The sequence below is a fragment of the Chelonia mydas genome, chromosome 1 (genome assembly GCF_015237465.2).
Source record: "Chelonia mydas isolate rCheMyd1 chromosome 1, rCheMyd1.pri.v2, whole genome shotgun sequence".
NCBI lineage: Eukaryota > Metazoa > Chordata > Testudines > Cheloniidae > Chelonia > Chelonia mydas.
Genome location: NC_057849.1, coordinates 59,814,547 through 59,835,944, shown reverse-complemented (window position 1 = coordinate 59,835,944; position 21,398 = coordinate 59,814,547). Strand labels below are relative to the sequence as shown.

Sequence of the window (21,398 nt, the reverse complement as noted above, 5' to 3'; positions counted from 1 at the left end):
TATCATGGAAGCTGATTTATTTGGTGGCTAGTGTAGGATTAAGAACCCTAGTTTATAGATTAAGGACCTCTTAAGATCCGTAATGTAGACATAGCCTCAGCGTACACTGACAGGAGGGTTTTTTCCCATTGGTGTAGGAACACCACCTCCCCAAACGACATTAGCTATGTCAACAGAAGTCCCCTCCCCTTGACATAGCTCCCAGCATAGATGCAGCTATGTTGGCAGTTATGTCAGTGAAGGGTGTGGCGGTTTCACACCCCCTGACTGATACAGCTGCAGCTAAGCTGATATTTTTATATCACTATGGACCAGGCCCCAGGAAAGTTAAGACTAATCAACTGAAGTCCAATGCACATTGAAGTGTGTTAAATCTGGGTGTGGACATGCTCATTCAGGAGCCAAGTAGCCTCAGAGCATTGTTACAGAGAATGATCACAAGATGTGATGTACTCAGTCACTGCATTAAATGCCCCAGTAACAACTATGCAGGTGAAACCAGACACTCACTATGGGCTTGGCTACACTCACGTTTTATAGCGCTCTAATTTGCTGGCTCAGGGGGGTGAAAAATCACCCCCGAGCGCAGCAACTCAGAGCGCTTTAAAGCACTAGTGTAAACGGGCTCCGAGCGCTGGGAGCCGCATTCCCAGCACTCGGAGCTAATCCCTTCGTGGAGGTGGATTACCAGGAGTGCTCTCGCACGACCAAACTTGCACTCGCCCAGCGCTCCTGCGACAGCGCTTTGAAGTTTCCAGTGTAGCCATGCCCTTTGCTTTCAAGGGAATTCACCCAGAAAAAATAACAACACAAAACCTATCACCTGTGGGTAAACACTTTTCACAAAGCGATCACGCAACATCTGACCTACCAGACCTCATCCGCAAAGGAAACCTGCACAAAATACAGGCCTGGGAGCTTAAATTCAGAACTTTGCTACACATTAAAAATCATGGACTGAACAGAGACATTGGATTTATGGCTTATTACAACAATCCCTACCCTTATCACGAACAACTACCTTGCACCCCTCCCTCCATGACTGCACATGTGTTAACAGGCCACTTAACTTAGAATGGTCCCATGAAACATGTCCTAACTACTTGTGCTAAATAATCTGTTCCACCTTGTATTTAGCTCTGACAGTTTCCCAGATCTGAAGAGTTGTTTTTGTGGCTCAAAAGCTGCGCTCTCTCACCAACAGAAATTGGTCCAATAAAATATATCACCTAACTAAGCTCACTTCACTCCTGAATGAGAGCATTCACACAAGGTGTCATAAATATAAAGGGAAGGGTAAACACCTTTAAAATCCCTCCTGGCCAGAGGAAAAACCCTTCCACCTGTAAAGGGTTAAGAAGCTAGGATAACCTTGCTGGCACCTGACCAAAATGACCAATGAGGAGACAAGATACTTTCAAAAGCTGGGGGGAGGGAGAAACAAAGTCTCTTTCGCCCTCTGTGCGATGCTTTTGCAGGGGACAGAACAGGAATGGAGTCTTAGAACTTAGTAAGTAATTTAGCTAGATATGCGTTAGATTCTGATTTCTTTAAATGGCTGAGGAAATAAGCTGTGCTGAATGGAATGGAGATTCCTGTTTTTGTGTCTTTTTGTAAGTTAAGGTTTTTGCCTAGAGGGATTCTCTCTGTTTTGAATCTAATTACCCTGTAAGGTATTTACCATCCTGATTTTACAGGTGATTCTTTTTACTTTTTCTTCTCTGAAAGTTCTTCTTTTAAGAAACTGATTGCTTTTTCATTGTTCTTAAGATCCAAGGGTTTGGGTCTGTGATCACCTATGCAAATTGGTGAGGATTTTTATCAAACATTCCCCAGAAAAAAAGGGGGTGTAAGATTTGGGAGGATTTTGGGGGAAAGACGTTTCCAAACGGACTCGTTCCCAGTAACCGGTGTTAGACGTTTGGTGGAGGCAGCGAAAGCCAAATAAAATAGTTTGTACCTTGGGGAAGTTTTAACCTAAGCTGGTAAAAGTAAGCTTAGGAGGTTTTCATGCAGGTCCCCACATACGTACCCTAGAGTTTAGAGTGGGGAAGGAACCTTGACACAAGGGTTTAATGTGCTTGAACATGCACTGACTTCATTTAGCTGATTTGCCCTAACTTACCCAAGTGTTCCCATGTAGACAAAGCACTCAGGGATGGCGACAATGCCAGGGAGTTCTGAAGGTTTATTGTGTTTGCTCAGTCATGGAAGAGGTGGAGCCTATAGCATTACTAGGTCACTGAGATGCTTAATTACATTTTGTAAAGGTGCTCAATGGCAACATGGGAAAACAAAGGGTCACTATATTGCAACTGGCATGGTTTATATTCTTAAAAAGGATCTGCTATAGAAAGCCATAGATCAAAAAAATAAACATAAAAGCAGAGCTAGAGTCAAACAGGCTCCGTGAAAGGTGACACCTCCCTGAACTTTCTCAAAAAAACCTTTTCTTGCTTTTTCCTCACTTCCTCAGCACTTGCCATGCCCTGATCTTCCTGGGGCATCAGCTGGCCACAGTCTAAACGTCCAGCACTACTTTCTACCTCCTGAAGACCCCAAACCCCTCCGTCCAAGCTTTTTTATGTCTTCCTTTGCAGGTCCCCTTTAGCAGTGCTCTGGGCTAATGCAGCAGCCTTTGGCTTTAGCCAAGTGCATAGATGGGACTGTCATTTTTTACATTCCAAGACCGATTGTACTAGGCCTCCACCTTCCACACCTATAGTACCAGGGTCAGTACAGACCAAAAAAAAAAAAGGCCCATATCTATTGATAAGTACTAAACACCTAGATTTTTCTACTTTCTATGGAGGAATAAAGTGACAAGACCTAAAAGTCATCGCACTGGGACTAGCTACAGTAACACACTTCAGTTTAGTGAGATGTTAGAGTCCAGATAACAGGAACTGACTGAAACATATGTAACAACTATATTTTTCATAGGGTCGAAAGCAGACTAGCGAAACAAAGCCAAGAATCTAGCTCTTCACTAGCACCTGTTTTCTGACTAAAAAGCTACAACATAATGGAACCACCGCCCTCCAGCAGTTTATTACAACCCAAATCTTGCTCTTTTACAAAACAGGATTGCAGGGGGTGAAGTTAGCAGGTGCTGTGGCATTTGGATTTTAGGAAGCCAAGTAAAGTATCTGAGACTGTCAATTTTTCAGCGGCACTTGGATTTTAACTGACTGAAGCACTAAACGCTAAAGGAACTGCAAAGCACCGAGCATAATTTGTAGGGCTGGGAGATGAGGGCAACAGGGCTATCAATTGGCAGCGTGCACTGAGTCAAGACAAAGACACAGCTGTGGTGGAAAGCAGTTAGGCTGCTTAGACAAGTGCAGGGTATTCATTGAAAGGGAGAAAATAATAGAACTCTTAGCATATGCACAACATGCCTCAGGTGGCACATGACTAGGATTCATCATAGAATTTGGTCCAGGGGTTGGGTCATTCGTTTCCCTGGCCCAGGCCAGGCACCAACCGGGAGTGCAATGTGAACGCTGATCCGTGCCCCCCATAATAGCACTGAGGAATACCAAAAGGACATGATGCTGACACTACATGCACAGCACTTTCTCTTGCTACAGCCTTTTTAAAGAATAATTTCCCCCAACAAATAACCCTCTTTACATCATGATAGATGATGAATGTGGTAAGATTGAAAGGAGGGGAAGGGACATAGTTTCAGGGTCTACATGCATCATAGACCTTGAAGAAGTCAGTCCAAATTGCTTTGAATTTTTTGGGCATTCACCTTCTGCAGCCTGCCAGCGTTTGCTAGCTGCAAGAGAACAGCTGTATCACTGAGCCAGGCATCAGCACTTGGTGGTGACTGACATCCATTATTTGCACCATTAATTTTTTAGTGACCAAAGCTGGATTGTGGAACCATTCTGGTTTGTTACCAAGTAAGTTCCACTTCTTAGGCCAATAGCCAAGAATAAAAATGCAAGGAAATAGGGTTTCAGTTCAGCTGCTCAACCCTCTTTTATTCAAACTTTTGACAAAGACTTAGGAGAAAAACCCCTCTTCAATCAAGGGCTCACGTTGTCTAAGGAATCCTCCACCAAAGCATCACACTTGATATCCCACATTTTAGAATGGGATAAAAAAAATGTGTTTGTAAGCAGTGGGGTAGCTGTGTTCATCTGTATCCACAAAAATAACAAGGATGCCGGTGGCACCTTAAAGACTAACATGTATTTGGGCATAAGCTTTCATGGGTTAAAAACCATACAAGTAGTGGATTTTTTACCCATGAAAGCTTATGTCCAAATACATTTGTTAGTCTTTAAGGTGCCACTGGACTCATTGTTTTTGTAAGCAGAGTTTAGACTGAATGTACACTTAAGCTACACGGTGGTAACTGTCACTTTGGGGTGTGATTTACTACCATTGTAATTATACAAACCCATGCTGTTATAAAGGAGATTTATAGCAGATGAGTTTAGTGCTCATCCTTCACTGCAATAAACTATGAACTTTTGTACCCATTTAACTGTATTCAGTTGCTGCTTCACATAGTGGGTACATCTGATGCTGCAAAACTTTTGAGGATAGACAGCCCTGAGGCTTTCATTATTCATCACTGACATCACTTAATCTGACTACATGCTAAGTGGGGAAGACAGTCAAAAGAAATTTGACTGGAGCAAAAATGATAACATAAGGGGGAGTAGTTGGCTAGACATTATATGAAGTCCTGCTGTACAACCCATCCCAGCTGTACTGGGCCATGGTGTAGCTTCAGACTGCCATCTTGGGTACACACACTAGAAAATAAGAAATAGGTTGAACAGAAAGAGATCTAACACAACAGCTGCTTCAATGAAGACAGATTAAAGCCACCCACTCCAGAAGGGAATGAGGCAAGAAGCCCCTCGCAGTTCATGGGGCTAGCATCCCATTGCTTCTCTCCATTAAAAGTCTGCTAGCATCCAGGAGGAATATAACTTTGTAGTGTAGGGGAAGGGTGAAAATCTAAGGTAACAGCCTTCCCCCAGGAATAAAGCTGGTGACTGTAGGCTAGATACTAAGTCCCACCTCATTGTCCACCCCTCTATGCTAGACTGAAAGTTGAATGAATAACTACAAGATTGCCACTTAGACTACTGTATCTGATTTACTTTTGCTGGCAAAGATAAGTCCATTGTGGGGAAAAGAGTAAATCTTATTTCCATCACTGTTTACTATGACAGCTCTATTCTGATCCAACAACCACCTGCTCTGAAACACAACTGATCACAAGTAGCAGAAACCCTTTGACAAGGCTATTGTGATTGGAAAGATATACCCAATTCTTCCACCTATTGACAAGCTTAATGTCAAGCTATTTTAGTTTAACAGTAATTGCTCTAGGCTAGTTATATTCCTTTATTCAATCTGGACTGCCACATGACAGGCAGAAAGCGCAAGGAACTGTTTTACTCTTGCATCCTAGTGAGGACCAGAAAAGCAATGGTCACATGCTCCAGGTCTGTCAAGTAGATGCATTGTTAGTGACAATCCTCTAGCAGGGACTAACACCCAAATAAAAGCTGGGTACACTATTGAAGGGGTTGTAAGGTCTAACCCCAGCCCTGCCTCCTTTACTTAAATAGCAAGGTGGTCTATTGCCTTTCTCCAACACTTACTTTCCTGTCAAAACCTACTTCACATTTTCATTTGGAATATTTTAGCTAGTTCATGTACATTCAGTGTCCCATCTATCAAGCCAGTTGTAAATCTACTTAATCCTGTGACTGATCACTTATGCACTGCTGCTCACAGTGAGAATACTGCTCTATGGTTTGGTGGTAACTGTAGACAGTCCATAAAACAATACTGTAATTTTATATTAGTTGCATTTCCCACACCTTCCCCCTGTACACACATGCACTAGCTCAACAGCTGCATTCTGGTGTTGTTACTGAGATCTTCTCCCCCTGCTTTAAGATTGCTGTGCAAGGTAAAGAAACCAAATATCCTTGCCTGATAAAGAAGCTCAGCCAATACTCCATATTAATAGCTTTGAATTCAGTTTTGTTTTATTGGTTTTTGGTATCTCTTCCAGAGAGTTAATTACTTCAGTTTGTAGAACTGTGAGAGATGCAGAAGGTCCACTTCATTATGATGGCACTTCTTTGGACATTTCCCTTATTCACCTCAGACTGCTAGGCAGGCAGAAGTTAGGAGCCTGCACTTGCATTCCAGTGTCTCAAGTAGTGACTTGCATGAAGTCTATCTGAAGACAGTCTTAAGTTGCAGTGTACTAGGATCAGGCTATATTACTGACAAGTATAAAGGTCCGTGGGCACAAGACTTGCAGCAAGCTTACTGTAGGAGTTCAGCTCAAGAAACACATTAGACCAACAGGCATTACCTAGAATGGGTTTAATGAGTTTTATTTTAGACAACCTACATGACAAGTTTTTTTAAAACAATGCCTCCACTCCAAATCAGGGTCAAAAATAAGTGAATAAAGCTCAAGATGGTATCAGTCCAGTTGGCAGACACTGCTGAATCCTGGTGTTGTGTTGATGAGGAAAGAGCAGCAGCAAGTTATGATGACAGGTGATCCAAAATAGTTGCTCGGTTTTGTTACTGTAACAAGAATACAATGGGTATTTCAGGTTCAGTAAAGCAATGGTATCTCTGCATGTGTTCCCCAATTCAGTCTGAGCTGCCACGTGATCAGGCAGGCAGAAAGCACAAGGAAGTTCCTTTTGCATCACAGTGCAAACCCAGGAGCAGCAGGAGAATTGCTCAAGGTCTATCAGAGGATGCGTAACATTTCTACAAGCTTTCAGAGCTGCTGGTGCTCTGAGTTTCTAAAGGTACCAAACAGAACAATGGTCACCTAGATTTCTCCCCCCACCTCCACTGCTGGCAGGGTAATGTGATGGAGTTCATCTTATGCTACCTCCTGAATACAAGTTCAGATTCACAGGGAACATAAGACTGATTATGCATTACAGTATATGGCACTAATATGATAAAGTCTGACCCTCTTTTGTCAAGAGGAGCTGTGTGGCAGTTTCAAGGTAGAGCATTCCAAGAGAACAAAATTTTCCTGCTCCTCACCCCTGGAATCAATAGTGTTAGAATGCACTGGTAGATTGAGAAAGTGATGCATAAAAAAAGTTTCTGCTCAGCCCAAGTGGGGAAAATATTCCCATTGTTCACTACTTTATTACAGCGTGAAAATTACATGACTGAAAAAACCAGAGCTGCAGGAGTTAAAAGGCATAGTTAGTGCTGTATGAAATTTGTCTAATATCCTACAAGAGTAGGAAAAAAATTTAGCTGGCCACCTTTAAAAGGCTCTTGCATACCAGAAAATTTACAATAGACTTTAGTAAACGTTTAAAGCCTTGCACCTAGTTTTCCTGGATTAATATTGTTCACAGCCACTTTAACATATGATCCTGCAGTACTGGCCCCAATCAAAGTAATCTAAGGGAAGGGATTTGCTGTGGCAGACTATTATCAAATACTAGCTTCAGTGTAGGATGAAATTAATTCCACCCTGGATACTTGATGACTAGAGAACAGTAGTCAGTATTTGCATCAGTTTCATCACAATGATCAACAGCAATTCTTCTCATGGGTTGTGGCCCAGTCCAGGACTCTCCAAAGAGCACTTCTAGAACCTGCAGGCATTTAACCTGCTTTGGCCAAGTTGGGTAATTCACTATATTTGAGGCCAATTGAATTTAAAGGGAAGGCGTGAGCCAGGCTGCAGTTAGAGTGTAACGGGGGCTGCAGCAATCCAGGGTTTAGGTACTGGAATATAAACTAAGAAACCACATCACCTGCATTAGAGGTTTTATCTTGTCTTACATACTGCCCGAATACTGTTAGGCAAGAACCACTAGGATTACCAGAGGAAAGGGATGGAATCTGATCTATATGGGGACCACCACTATAATTAACACACACCATGAAATATATCAACCACTGCTTTGATTTACTCTCCCTGTAGTGGGACCACATCTTTGAAAAGAGATGCCTTCCAGTACTGTTTCAGCACAATTCAGAGTTTAATGCCAGAAGAGACTATTAGATAGCCTCTGATATATAGGAGGTCAGACTAGCTATTAAATTTCACCACCTACCCCCTGTATGGAGCCCAATAACCAATGTGATTACATCTACATTTTGACAGGTGATTCTAGTTCCAAAACTACTCTGAATTAGTAACTTGCAACATTTATATTGCAACACTGGACATTTTATACACAAGGGAAGTTAGCCACATGAGTCAAACTAACATATTTGAGCAAGAACTCAGTACTTACACACTTCTCAGTTTCTAAACCATCCTTAAAGAAAATCATATATGGAGTTACTCCATCCTCACGGAAGTCCAGGAGAGCCACCATGCCATCTGGATTCATGTTTTCACCTACAAAGAACTTTGAAAAAGAACTGGTGTTACTACAATTATGAATGTACTATGAGGTAAAGGCTAACTATGAGTAACCAAAATACTCTATGGACAGTGTTTGGGCGGGGAGGGGGGAGAACAAAAACAAAAAACTATTGTCATCCAGATCTAGAAAGTTTCCTTGGGCAAGTGCCATCAACTTCTAATGAATTATGCCCAATTTGGAGAAGCTTTAGCTCTTAGGGTTAGAACCCTCCAAATAAGTCAATACAGTATTGTCTTTTTAATAAAGTTTCAAAGCCTCCACTGTACATTCAACTGATAGGCTAAGCTGTGATATTTAGACTTTGGTCAACTGTACTATTTCTCTTTAGAGCCTTGTAGGCAGTGAAAGTCAAGAGTCAGGTCAACTCCATTCTGTTGCTGCTCAGGAAAGCCATGAGCAACAAGCACATCAGAGCCATTTATAAATTATGACAAGACAGCCTGGAAAAAGGTAGATTGAACCTCCTGACTGCTGTAAGGGTAGTGCTTGGGGGAGCCTTCAAAGTCTATAAGGTGTCTAATAGTAAGACAACTCTCATTTGGTATTCCTTTGTTTTATACTACAAAAATAATTAAAGCTATTTAAGCTTACCTGGTAATTTTTGAAGTTTGCAAGGATGTGTTTGACTTGTTCTGCAGCCCCTGTCATGAAAGGCTTTACTCTGTCTGGCTTGTGTTCCTCAAGTCTGGCTTTGATTCTAAAAGAAATCAAACAAGCTCTTAACTAGAATGTAACAAATGTCAAAGGAGTTCAGCAGACCAGGGTCACTTCATGTCAAGGTGAATAAGTTTGCCTGCTGTTGCTGAACCTCTATTCAGCAGCATTCCTAATACCACGAGCTCCCTGACACTACTGGCATCTGCAAAGCAAAATGTTCTGGCTGCTAAGAAAAGCTACTAACAGTACTTTCATGGATGTGTGGAGAGTAGGCAGAGTTCCATATCAGCAAGAGCACTGTTCCAAGCCAAAAAAAGGGGGGAGACAGAAGGGGCCCAAGGTGGGACTCCCAAGTTGGAGGAACACCTTCCACTTGGAGGGAAGAAAGTTATGAATCTGGATGCTGGACAGTTGGATAATTAGATCAGAGAGATTATTAACATACATAATTTTAGGCAATGAAACATTGTGTTGTGTCAAATTAAACAGCCTCCTGGAAATCTAGAGCAGTTTATAACACAAGAATTTACCTACGAATACACTAGTTCTAGAATGCCTCTCATCCAAGGTGATGGGGACTAATAAATGTTAGCACAGTGGTTCTCAAACTTTTGTACTGGTGACCCCTTTCACATAGCAAGCCTCTGAGTGCAACCCCTCCCCCCCATAAATTAAAACTACTTTTTTATATTTTTAACACCATTATAAATGCTGGAGGCAAAGCAGGATTTGGGGTAGAAGCTGACAACTTGCGACCCCGAGGGATCCCAACCCCCAGTTTGAGAACCCCCGTGTTAGCGCATCAAGCCTCACTCTGTGGGGTAGAGGAAACATTTCTGTTTTATACATTAAAAAGCCTGCAGCACTCAATGGAACAGGAAGGCAAGGGTAAGACCTACACCTCATGAACAATTCCTGTACCTTAGCTAAAACCACTTTCTGAAGTGCTCCTCCATACTCAACCATCAGGAGTCTCAAATGATGAGACACTATTGGAGCACTGAAGTTATTCAAGTGTCAAACTGACCACACCACATATCAGCATCTACCATGACTCAGACTTACTTTTGGGAATATGATACCTAAGGAGGTGAAATTCATGATGTACCATTCACAGAGGAGTTCAAGGGTAACACCAGTTTTCACTTACGCTTTCATGTAGTCCTTGATATACTTCTTGTAGGACTCTTTTGTAAAGCTAGTTTCCTGAAGATGGTGATTCATTACTATATCAACACCAGTGACAACTGTGGGATCTGTTCCTTCTTCAATAGCTTCAGAGGAGGCATTGCCACCAATTAAAGCATCAGCAATCTGACCCTCTGTCCTGGTGACCATCTGGATTTAAAGAGAACATCAAAAGCTTATTAGAGAAAAGCACCACAAAATCAAGTGATACTTACACTGTTTAGAAAAAGCACCATTAACTCAGCCCTACTGCTGCTGTCAGTCAATTCAGGAACTGCTCATTTTAAAGCTGAAGTGGACTACAGAACTACCCCATTATTTAACAATAACAGCGCTGAATTCTTAGCCTGTCCTATCAGATAAGCAGGGCTAGAACTTCCACACAGGTTAAAGATCTCGGTCAGTACTGGGATACACTAGTCCTGTACCCAGTCCTGACAAGAATGATAAACCACCACCAAAAGCTACAGAGACTACTGGAGCTGAAGTATTCTCAGATAGGTCAGTCTTCTAGCTGGGGTACTCTCAGACATGCCAGTCACCTCAGTGGTTTGCTTCCCCTCACCAGCAACAAATCAAGCTGCAACCGTGTCAGCAAAGAGCTAAAAAACACAGTTAACTGACCTGCTAGCAGGCGGGACCAAAATAAGGTGAGCTACCGGCAACTGTAGGTGTCGCCAAGCCCTCGCCCTTGTTACTCCAAGCGTGGGTACCCCTGTGAGGGCCAACAAGGCTTGGCCACAGCTGCCCCCCCTCACCGTAGCAGCTCCGCGCCTGAAGCTGCCTCTTGTCCCCCAGCAGCCCCGAGCAAGCAGCGGGGGCTACAGGCCGGCTCCGACCAGTCACCAGACAGCCTCGCTGGTTACACCGGGCCTCCGCCGAGCAACAGGCCGCACGTGGGCCGGGGGGGCTTGGCCAGAGAGCCGCCCGGGGGTGGGGGTGTGGGAGGGGGTAAATGCCGAGCTCCGCGGCCGGGCCACGCGCAGGGAGCAGCGTCCCCAGCAGCTCCCGGGCTGCGGCGCGGGCAGACGCCGCCGGGACACGTGTCCCCGGGCGGGCCCAGCCCCGGTGACTCACCTTCCCCTCCACTTCCAAGCAGAGCCCGTCGGCGACCTCCCGGATGCTGTAGATATCGGAGAACATCTCATCCTCTGCGGGGAGAGCGCGGCGTCAGCCCGGCCCGGCTGCCCCGCACCCGCCGAACCCGCGCCCCCCCCCAGCCGCCCGGCCCCGGCCGCTCCGCCCCGCGGCCCAGGCACCGCCCCCGGCCGCTCCCAGCCGGGCCGCGGGCCGCTCCCCTCCCCCGCCGCAGAGCTCCGCATTCCCCGCCCGGCCTGCTCATGCGCGGGGCCCGGCCGGTCCCGCAGCGCCCCGCCGCGCGCGCGCCCGCATCCCTCCCCCCCCTGCCCGCGGCCCGGCGCTCACGGCTGATGCAGTCCCGGTAGATGATCATGGCGGCGGCGGCGCTGCTGCTGGGCGGCGCGGCTCGTTCTGTGCGCGGCGAGCGACCCGAGAGCGGGCGGGAGCGAGGCGGAAAGGGCCGAGTCAGCGGCTTCCAGAGCTCATATAGCGGGCACGTCCCTGCCGCGTCACCAATCCCTGCGCTCCTCGCAGCGCCGAAAAGAGTGACGTACCACAGCGCCCCCCCCCGCCCCGCGGCGCGGCGCCACCTGGCGGCCAAATCGGAGGCGGCGAGACGGGGAAGCCCCGCGCCGCACCGCGCCTGCGCGCCTGCTGGGCTCTCTGACGCAGGGAGTCTCCGGGAGCGCTGCTGCCAGCGGCAATGGGCGAAGCGGTCAGTGAGTTCAGTGGGCACGACCCAGCCCTGCGCCCCGGGAAGGGGCTCGGGGTTGGCACTGAGAGCAGTGTGAGCCTTCCTGCAGCCTGTGCTGGGGCATCATCTCCCAGCTGGGGCTGCAGCTGCACAGGGAGCACCAGATGGCAGGTCAGAAACAGGCAGGTGGCAAGTCGAACTTGACCCAAAGCCACACACTAAATAGAATCATAGACTATCAGGGTTGGCAGGGACCGCAGGAGGCCATCTAGTCCAACCCCCTGCTCAAAGCAGGACCAATCCCCAATTTTTGCCACAGATCCCTAAATGGCCCCCTCAAGGATTGAACTCCCAACCCTGGGTTTAGCAGGCAATGCTCAAACCACTGAGCTATATAGTGAAAATAGTCACAATTTTTCATTCTTTCTTCCAGCCAGTTCCGCTCAGTGCTCAGGGCTACATGGGCCAGCCAATACATAGGCCTGGTCGACACCTATCTTAAGTCACAGCTACATCGCTCAGAGATGTGAAAAGTTTCATCCATTGTAGTTAGGTCGACCTACTCCCCGCTGCGGATGTAGTGGAATTCTTATGTCGACCGAGGCGATGGCAGCCTCTCTGGGGGTGGATTTACTAGAGCAACAGAAAAACCTCTTCTGTCACAATAGCAAGTGGCTGTGCTACAGAGACGTAGCTGCAGTGCTGAAGCTGTAGTGCTTGCAGTGTAGACACACCGGGGAGAGAGAGTCGGTATATAGTTGCTAACAGGATGACCACAGACTCCTTTGCCTGCCCCTCGGCAATAACCCCTGCTTTGTAGGGGGCCAGGCAGGGTATGAGAGTTATTGCTACTATTATTTATTTTTTAATATTGTTTGTTTATTTATACAGTGTCCCACCCCCAAAAGCCAGGTCTTTGCCATAAGGAGTTTACACTCTAGGAATGCAGATAAGGAAAGAGCATTTTGCACTCAACTTTGCACTGGTATAAATGACTACACAAGGACAGGACAGTGGAGAATTTGACTCCTTCTTTTTAATGTAGCATGCAACTGGAAACGTCACATTTATACACTGCGCTACAAGTGTTGTTGTAGACCTGAGGAAGAGCTCTGTGTAGCTTGAAAGCTTGACCCTTCCACCAACAGAAGCTGGGCCAGTAAAAGATATTACCTCACCCACCTTGTCTCTCTAATATCCTAGGACCAACATGGTTACAACAACACTTCAAAAAACAATTAGATTAGAATGACAAGTGATAGATGACTAGTTATTTTCTTACTCAGTAAGAGGTACATTCTTAAGACACCACACAGTTCCCATTCAGTTGCATCACTCACTGACAACAAAGGACAACTATAGCTGTGACTCTGTAGGGCAGGGGTGGGCAAACTTTTTGGCCCGGGGGCCACATCGCGGTTGTGAAATGGTATGGAGGGCCAGGTAGGGAAGGCTCTGCCTCCCCAAACAGCTTGGCCCCTCCCCCCTTCTGCCCCCTCCCACTTCCCACCCCCTGACTGCCCCCCTCAGAACCCCAACGCATCCAACCCCACCTGCTCCTTGTCCCCTGACCACCCCCTCCCGGGACCCCCTGCCCCTAACTGCCCCCTGGGACCCCACCCTCTATCCAAACCCCCCTGCTCCCCGTCCCCTGACTGCTCTGACCCCTATCCTCACCCTCGCCCCTGACAGGCCCCCTGGGACCCCTGACCCATCCAATCCCTGCACTCCTTGTCCCCTGACTGCCCCCTCCTGGGACCCCCATTCCTAACTGCCCCCCCAGGACCCCACCCCCATCCAACCCCCCCCAGCTCCCTGTCTCCTGATCACCTTCCCCAAACCTCCACCCCATCCAACTGCCCCCTGTCCCCTGACTGCCCCCGGGATCTCCTGCCCCTTATCCAACCCCCCCTTCCCATGCTGCTCAGAGCAGCAGGACAGGCTTATTGGAAAGCCTGGGAGGTAGGTGGGTGCAAGCCATGCTGTCCGTGCGGAGGTGTGGCTGCGGGCGATGGGGGACAGTGGGGGAGGGGCTGGGGGCTCAGGGGCCGGGCAGGATGGTCCCGTGGGCCAGATGTGGCCCGCGGGCTGTAATTTGCCCACCTCTGCTGTAGGGTCTGCTCCAGAGGTGAAAGTAAGCCGGTCCGGTCTGGTACGGTGTACCAGCAAGAGCCAGTATGCCATGCCAGACCAGACTGGCTTCCCCGGAGGTGATTTAAAGGGCCCAGTGCTCTTGCCACTGTGGGGAGCCCTGGACCCTTTAAAGCGCCACCGGAGCTCTAGCTGCAGGGCTCCAGCAGGGATTTAAAATGCCTGGAGCTCTGCGGCGGCTGGAGCCCTGGGCCCTTTAATTCACTCCTGAGCCCCGGGGCTCCCAGCCGTCTCTGCAGCGGGGTGATTTAAAGGCTCCAGGGCTCCCAGCAAGAGCCCCAGGACCTTTAAATTGCCTCTTCCGGTTGAGGCCACGCCCCCACTCAGGACTCCGGCGTACTGGTAAATCCTTTAAGTTACTTTCACCCTGGTCTGCTCCCTGGAAAAAAAGTGATGTGGGCTTTGAGAAGAGGAAGTGGGGACTCTGAGATGGAGATGAGTGAGTTGAAAGACACAAGGGATATTAAGACTGCAACCCGGGAGGAGCAGGTGCAAACAAAACTATTTGTTGTTATACCAATATTGTACACTAGTGTTTTGGTTGGAAGTGGGGGAGTTGAAGGGAGGGATTTTAAAATGTAGCGCTTGTGAGAAAGCAGTTAAAAATTTGAAGTCCAAAGTCCCAATTATCACTAAGCACAGTCAGTGTATAGTTACACAGGGCCCAGGATTCAGTCTGGAGAGGCACTCAGTGGCTTCAACTCCTATGGAAGGCACTGGAAGTTGAGGGTGCAGAGCACCTCACAAGAATGAGCCTGTGTCCCTAGAAACTCTTTGTTCTCTACTGCTGAAACTCAGGGCTCAGAGAGACTGTGACTTTGTAGCCCTGACTCTACTTTGTACATAAAATTGAAACATTGTAGCCTTAACTGGGCATTTTAAACTTTTTACAGTGAGGAGTTATCAGGAGGTAAGTAGCTTGGTTTTTCCAGGTGCTAAACTATGGTAGCCAATGGGAATTGTGTGTGGTTAGCATCTTTGAAAATCAGACTACTTGTTTGTTTGTTTGGGGTGTTTTAATTAAGCCTGCATAATTCTAGTCTGTCTCTGTCCCTGTCAATCATTGGGGAATTTCAGATTGGGTCCAGAACCTGAGCTGAGCTTCATAACTCACGTTTATCTCTACAATGAGCCAAGCCAGAACCCTGGATCTAAAGAGCCTGAAAGTTTTGAGAAATTTCAGATTTGGTTTCAATGTGACTTGGAAGCATTTCTAATCTATTGATATATAACAGATTATATTAGATAAAATATTAGATTATTTTAGATAAATACCCAAGGCAAAGGCTTCATTTATAAGGTATAGTGAAGGCCTTTACCAAATAAACTGGAGTTTGCCTCTCCTGCAGTCTAGGCAAAGATTACGGAACAAATGTATGTATCATTGTTCTACAGTTTATTTCCTTTCCATTGCCTGCTTCCTTGTCTGCAGTACCATTAAGGTTACACTGAACAGTGGCATTAGAGGTAAACTCATTAGGTTTTTTTTGTTTTTTTTTTTTGTTTTTTTTAAGATTCTCAGTCAAAACAATCATTGTTTGTATATCTTTGGAAGGGGTACTATCCTTCCCATGGGTGTCAGAGCCATGAGGGTTGTCTCATTTTTCCATTACTTTACACTGTAAACCACCAAAAAAGAAAATCAACCTTCTGATGGTGACATCTGACTCAGATGATGATAATGAACATGCATCGGTCTGCAATGCTTTGGATCATTATCGAGCAGAACCTGTCATCAGCGTGGACACATGTACTCTGGAATGGTGGTTGAAGAATGAAGGGACATATGAATCTTTAGCACATCTGGCAAGTAAGTGTCTTGTGATGTCGGCTACAACAGTGCCATGCAAATGTCTGTTCTCACTTTCAGGTGACATTGTAAACAAGAAGCGGGCAGCATTATCTTCTGCAAATGTAAACAAACTTGTTTGTCTGAGCTATTGGCTCATTAAGAAGTAGGACTGATTGGAGTTGTAGGCTCTAAAGTTTTACGTTGTTGTATTTTTGAAAATAGGTTTTTTGGTACATAATTCTACATTTGTAAGTTCAACTTTCATGACAAAGAGATTGCACTACAGTACTTGTATTAGGTGAATTGAAAAATATTATTTCTTTTGTATATTACAGTGCAAATATTTGTAATAAAAATAAAGTAAGCACTGTACACTTTATATTCTGTGTTGTAACTGAAATCAATATATTTGAAAATGTAGAATGCATCCAAAAACATTTAAATAAATGGTATTCTATTATTGTTTAACAGCGCGATTAATCGCACAATAAATTTTTTTAATCACTTGACATCCCTAGTTTCTGGGTGACACCCCCAGCCAGATTGGCATCAGCATTATCCATCCAGCTTAATGGCCTATCAAGGGCAATCACCTGTACAATGAACCAATGGAAAGAAGCCTGTGTCTATACCTATGAGTCAGCAGGACATATAGGGACATGCCTGTGGACAGGGGATTCCAAGTACTTTTCCATGCCCATGTGCTGTTAGCTTGTGTTTGGGACAAAGGATGTACAAGCCACAAGGGAAAAGATATAAAAGGCAGCTGCATCTTCTCCATTTTGTTTTCAATCCAGCTTCTTATCTCTGGAGTAACTTCTCTACAAACTGAAGCTTTGAACAAAAGACTGACAGACCTCTCCAATTTTTGGATGTTGTCAAGGTTCCTTCCCCACTCTGAACTCTAGGGTACAGATGTGGGGACCTGCATGAAAACCTCCTAAGCTTACTTTTACCAGGTTAGGTTAAAACTTCTCCAAGCTACAAACTATTTTACTTTTTGCCCTTGGGACTTTCGCTGCCACCACCAAACGTATAACCGGTATTATATTATTAGGAAAGAGTCCGTTTGGAAATGTCTCCCCCCCAAATCCTCCCAAACGTTACCCCCCCTTTCCTGGGGAAGGTTTGATAAAAATCTTCACCAATTTGCATAGGTGACCACAGACCCAAACCCTTAGATCTTAAGAACAATGAAAAAGCATTCCGTTTCTTAAAAGAAGAATTTTAATAGAAGAAAAAGTAAAAAGAATCACCTCTGTAAAGCCACGATGGTAAATATTTTACAGAGTAATTAGATTCAAAACATAGAGAATCCCTCTAGGCAAAACCTTAAGTTACAAAAAGACACAAAAACAGGAATATCCATTCCATTCTGCACAGCTTATTTTTCTCAGCCATTTAAAGAAATCAGAATCTAACGCATATCTAGCTAGATTACTTACTAAGTTCTAAGACTCCATTCCTGTTCTGTCCCTGGCAAAAGCATCACACAGACTGAGAGAGAGGCTTTGTTTTTCCCTCCCCCCAGCTTTTGAAAGTATCTTGTCTCCTCATTGGTCATTTTGGTCAGGTGCCAGTGAGGTTATCCTAGCTTCTTAACCCTTTACAGGTGGAAGGGTTTTTCCTCTGGCCAGGAGGGATTTTAAAGGTGTTTACCCTTCCCTTTATATTTATGACAGATGTGTTCCAGAGAGACTCTATGAGCCAGCAAACTCACCAATGCTGCTAAGAACCTGATATATGGACTCTGAAATCATATGTATGTATCTGATTGCTTTGACCTCTTTTTCTTTTCTTTTATAATAAAACCTTTAGTTTCATATACTAAAGGATTGGCTGGCAGTGTGGTATTTTGGGTAAGATCCAAACAAATAGTGATCTGATAATGGTGGCTGGCCCTTTGGGTATCAGAAGAACATTTGTATAGTGAGTAGAGTTTTAAAGAACTCCTCACCTTGCTGCACCTATGTGCTGATTGGGAGCCAGAGAACTTGAATGCAATAAAGGGGGCTGTGTGATTTGTCTTTGTTTTTAGCTTCTTAATAACCAGGAATCAGGAGCACAGTTTGTGACTGATTAATTAATCTAACTACAGTGTTAAACACCAGTTTTGGGAGAATCTGCTCTCTTTTTGCAGCCTGCCCTGACCTTGACATTTTCAGTGTGGGCTACCATCGGCATCTCATGTCACACAGGACTCACCAGCCAAGGATCTGTCTGGAGAGATTCCTGGATAGCATAGCATGAGAAAATTTACATGATAGACCTTAATCTCCTTCCTTTTGCCAGGTAGATAGATCTCATAATCTACCAGGTCTGTTTGTCTAAAAGTATCACATTGTAGCCAATTATTCTAGTTTATTGTTCATTTACTGTGTGGTTATGATTAAATAACATGTTGTGTCATCTATAATCATTGTATGTTAAACAGAGTTAAATGGCAGGACTATGAAAGTATAAAATCAGTATGTAGAGGGAATAATCATTTTGATGGGTTGTCACCCCCAGGATGCAGTCTGGAAGCTGTGGGAATCGCTGTGCCCCCTAACAAACCAGCTGGGCAGGCCTCTCTCACACTGCTTTGCTGATGATTCAGCCAGCCTCTCCAGGCCCTATTGTCACCCAACACGACAGCAGGTGGTGCCACACACTCAACTGAGCTATCTGAGTGCTTTACCTAAGCCACTCAAGGACAGACAGGATACAAAAGCCAATTTCCCAGCTCCCCAGCCTTGCCACCTTGCTGGAGTATAAACCCAGAATTCTACTGTCTTGCACTGCACAGGGATATGTACAATGTAAGCTCATTAATATATTCACTTTCCCCTCATTGTGGGAAAGATATGCAACAGCCCTTGTTCACAGAGCTGAGATTTTCCCAGACGCTTCACTCAAAACACACTGGTTAAGATAAAGCATAACACGAGTTTATTAACTAAAGAAAGATAGATTTTAAGTAATTATAAGTGATAGCAAACAGGTCAAAGCAAATAAACAAAAACACAAACTAAGCCTAAATTATTAGCTAGGATTTGAATCAGTAATCTCTCACCCTGATTGATGATACAAGCAGTCCACCAAGTTTTCATTCACAGGCTAGAAATCCCTTTATCCTGAGACCAGCACTTGTCCCCAGTTCAGTCTTTGTTCCTCAGGTGCTTCTAGGAGTTCTCTTGTGTGGAGAGTGAGGCCAAGAAATGATGTCACTCCCCATCTTATATAGCTTTTCCATATGGCAGGAATCCTTTGTTCCAAGCTCAGTTCCCAGTCCAGTTTGTGGAAAAATACAGGTACCGAAATGGAGTTCAGTGTCATGTGGTCTGGTCACATGCTCTAGCATACTCTGCTGAGTCATGGCACCTTTACTCATAGGCTGGCTGAAACATTCACAGGAAGGCTAAGCTCTTCCATGGTCCTTTGACTTTGTCGATGAGCCATCAGCACTGTCTAGCTTCTTCATTGTTATACCTGAAAGGCTAGTTGTGGGTGTTACCCAGAGTAAGCACATTTGAAATACAGATTCATAGTCAATATTCATAACTTCAGCTACAAAAATGATACATGCATACAAATAAGATAATCATATTCGGCAAATCATCACTTTTCCATAGACACCTTATAAGACATATCTTGTACAAAACGTATTATAATTATGTCATAATCATATCATAATCATGCCACTATGATTAATATGGGGTGTAGTGTCACAACCATGTATTAGGTATCTAAGAAAATAGGGCTGAAACAGAAGGCCTACAGGCTGAGGCCTTAAGATTTTAGCTTAGCCATACTAGGCCATAGAGTTAAGAAATGCTGATATAAGTGACCAAAGAATAACCTGATGCCCTAAGATTATGGAAAAAGATGTTCCAGTGCGTGATATTGTGAAAAATTAACAGTAAGAGTAATTTTTTGCTTACAAAATAGGGCATGTGTTAGAAAAATGTGATGACCCACAGGGTGCACGATATGCGTAAATACTAATGAGGTATAGTCAGAATCACATTATAAAAAGGGGTGCCCAGAGTGAGAAAATTGAGTTCTCTATAGGAAATTCCAGCAGGAACCGTCCTTCTACTGATGATCAATCCATGAGAGACCCATCAGACCATAACCCTATTGTTAAGGATGTAAGTAACTATATATGTAACCTGTGTATGGATCTGTATAGAATTTCTATATGCTTAGGTAATCATAACTTTAATAAAACTTGTATATCAGACTAGACTTGTACTTGTGAATGTATGTGTGGTCACTACCCTTGGTCTTTATGTGTTCCTAGAGATTCTAAATCTAAATCAAGTAGCAGAGGTGACTTTCACACAGTTTAGCTTGAAACTGTAGCCGCCAGAGCCAAACCCAAAGTGGTATAATACCACATTACAAAATTCACTTTAAATAAAATGAAAGGCTACAACGTGGGCCCTGCCAATGAGTCATCAATTTTGACTCCAAGGATGGTGATAGCAACAGAACCCTGTCTCCCAGGTGGAAAATTTGTAAGTGTGCTTTTTGGTTGTACTCCTGTTCTTGCCTTTGTAGAGAGCCCAGAAGAAGTTCTCTTTTGCACAAGTGCTCAATGTCTTAAGGTGCTCTGGTAGATGTATAATGTACTGGGTTGTGCTGAGTGTGTTTGCATATTGCTTCTCCTAACCTTCTTGATACGTGATTCCTCATGCCTAGTGTCCACAGAGAACTTTGAAGGATGAGCACCCCATTGAGGCTTGGGTTACCTCACACACAGCAAATAACAGCAATGGGAGGAGTTGGTCCCAGTACCTAGGCTTGGTCTCTACAAACAGTTTTAACATCTTCAACATTTTGTTAAATCTTCCCATCAGGCCATCCATTTGCAGATGGTACACTGATGTTCTCAGAGTCTTGATTTTAAGGTGGAAGCCCTGTCAGTCAATATTTCCAACTGGAAACCTGTCTGGACAAAGAGTCTCATAAGCACAGGAGCGATCACTGTTGTCTTAGCTGAATGCAAGGCTATGGCTTCTGGATAGTGAGTGGTGTAGTCCACCACATTAGTTTCCTGAGGAGTTCTTTTCTAAAGGCTCCACCATGTCAACCCATATTCTTTCAAATGGCATTTCCAATAATGGCATTGGGATGATGGGGGCCTTTGGGGCATTCTTAGCTGCAGGTATGTCCCATTTCTAGTGATCCAGCCAGAAAAAGGAACTGCTCCAGAGTCTTCTCCCTCCCTAGCTGCCTCATGCAGAGAATATTCTGAACTAACTACATTATAGCTTGGTGTTAGTTATGAGGTACCAGTAAGTGAGTTCTTACTACCCCCGACTGTGGGTTCTGCTACACTCTGTACAGCCGCTCTTTCTCTAGCACAAAGTGGGGTACATGGCATATCTGGCTGTGACTGTTGTTCCAGTGGGGGATAGCTATGGTCACT

At 44.9% G+C, this 21,398-nt stretch overlaps 1 protein-coding gene, 1 long non-coding RNA gene and 2 other non-coding genes across 5 annotated transcripts; 1 reads left to right on the top strand and 3 right to left on the bottom strand.

Annotated features, from left to right (window-relative positions):
* Positions 1-5,367: 5,367 nt before the first annotated feature.
* On the bottom strand, positions 5,368-5,499 carry LOC114019264. Its single transcript, XR_003564367.2, has one exon. It is a non-coding gene; the product is annotated as a small nucleolar RNA SNORA31 (small nucleolar RNA).
* An 864-nt stretch (positions 5,500-6,363) lies between these two features.
* Positions 6,364-16,890, bottom strand: TPT1 (tumor protein, translationally-controlled 1). Of its 2 annotated transcripts, XM_037894293.2 has the most exons (6): positions 11,691-11,870; positions 11,343-11,416; positions 10,228-10,415; positions 9,012-9,117; positions 8,286-8,402; positions 6,364-6,588 (listed from the first exon to the last, which is right to left on the bottom strand). In XM_037894293.2, exons 1-6 carry the CDS (start codon positions 11,716-11,718, stop codon positions 6,586-6,588), a joined length of 516 nt encoding a protein of 171 aa, XP_037750221.1. In that variant the 5' UTR covers positions 11,719-11,870; the 3' UTR covers positions 6,364-6,585. The 2 variants fall into 2 exon arrangements, with proteins under 2 accessions (XP_037750221.1, XP_043378573.1); XM_043522638.1 differs by lacking the exons at positions 11,343-11,416; positions 11,691-11,870 and adding an exon at positions 16,879-16,890 and having other exon boundaries at positions 10,228-10,440.
* On the bottom strand, positions 6,642-6,773 carry LOC114019263. Its single transcript, XR_003564366.1, has one exon. It is a non-coding gene; the product is annotated as a small nucleolar RNA SNORA31 (small nucleolar RNA).
* LOC119565757 lies at positions 15,952-20,207 on the top strand. The gene is made up of 2 exons (XR_005224608.1): positions 15,952-16,000; positions 17,665-20,207. It is a non-coding gene; the product is annotated as an uncharacterized LOC119565757 (long non-coding RNA).
* Positions 20,208-21,398: the final 1,191 nt, after the last annotated feature.

Excerpts from the sequence above, each read along its gene's own strand:
- TPT1 (XM_037894293.2), bottom strand. The coding sequence starts at position 11,718 with ATGATCATCTACCGGGACTGCATCAGCC. Across the intron at positions 11,417-11,690 it reads CTACCGGGACTGCATCAGCC|AGGATGAGATGTTCTCCGAT; the intron begins GTGAGCGCCGGG and ends CTCTCCCCGCAG. Across the intron at positions 8,403-9,011 it reads CAAACTTCAAAAATTACCAG|TTCTTTGTAGGTGAAAACAT; the intron begins GTAAGCTTAAAT and ends TCTTTTTCAAAG.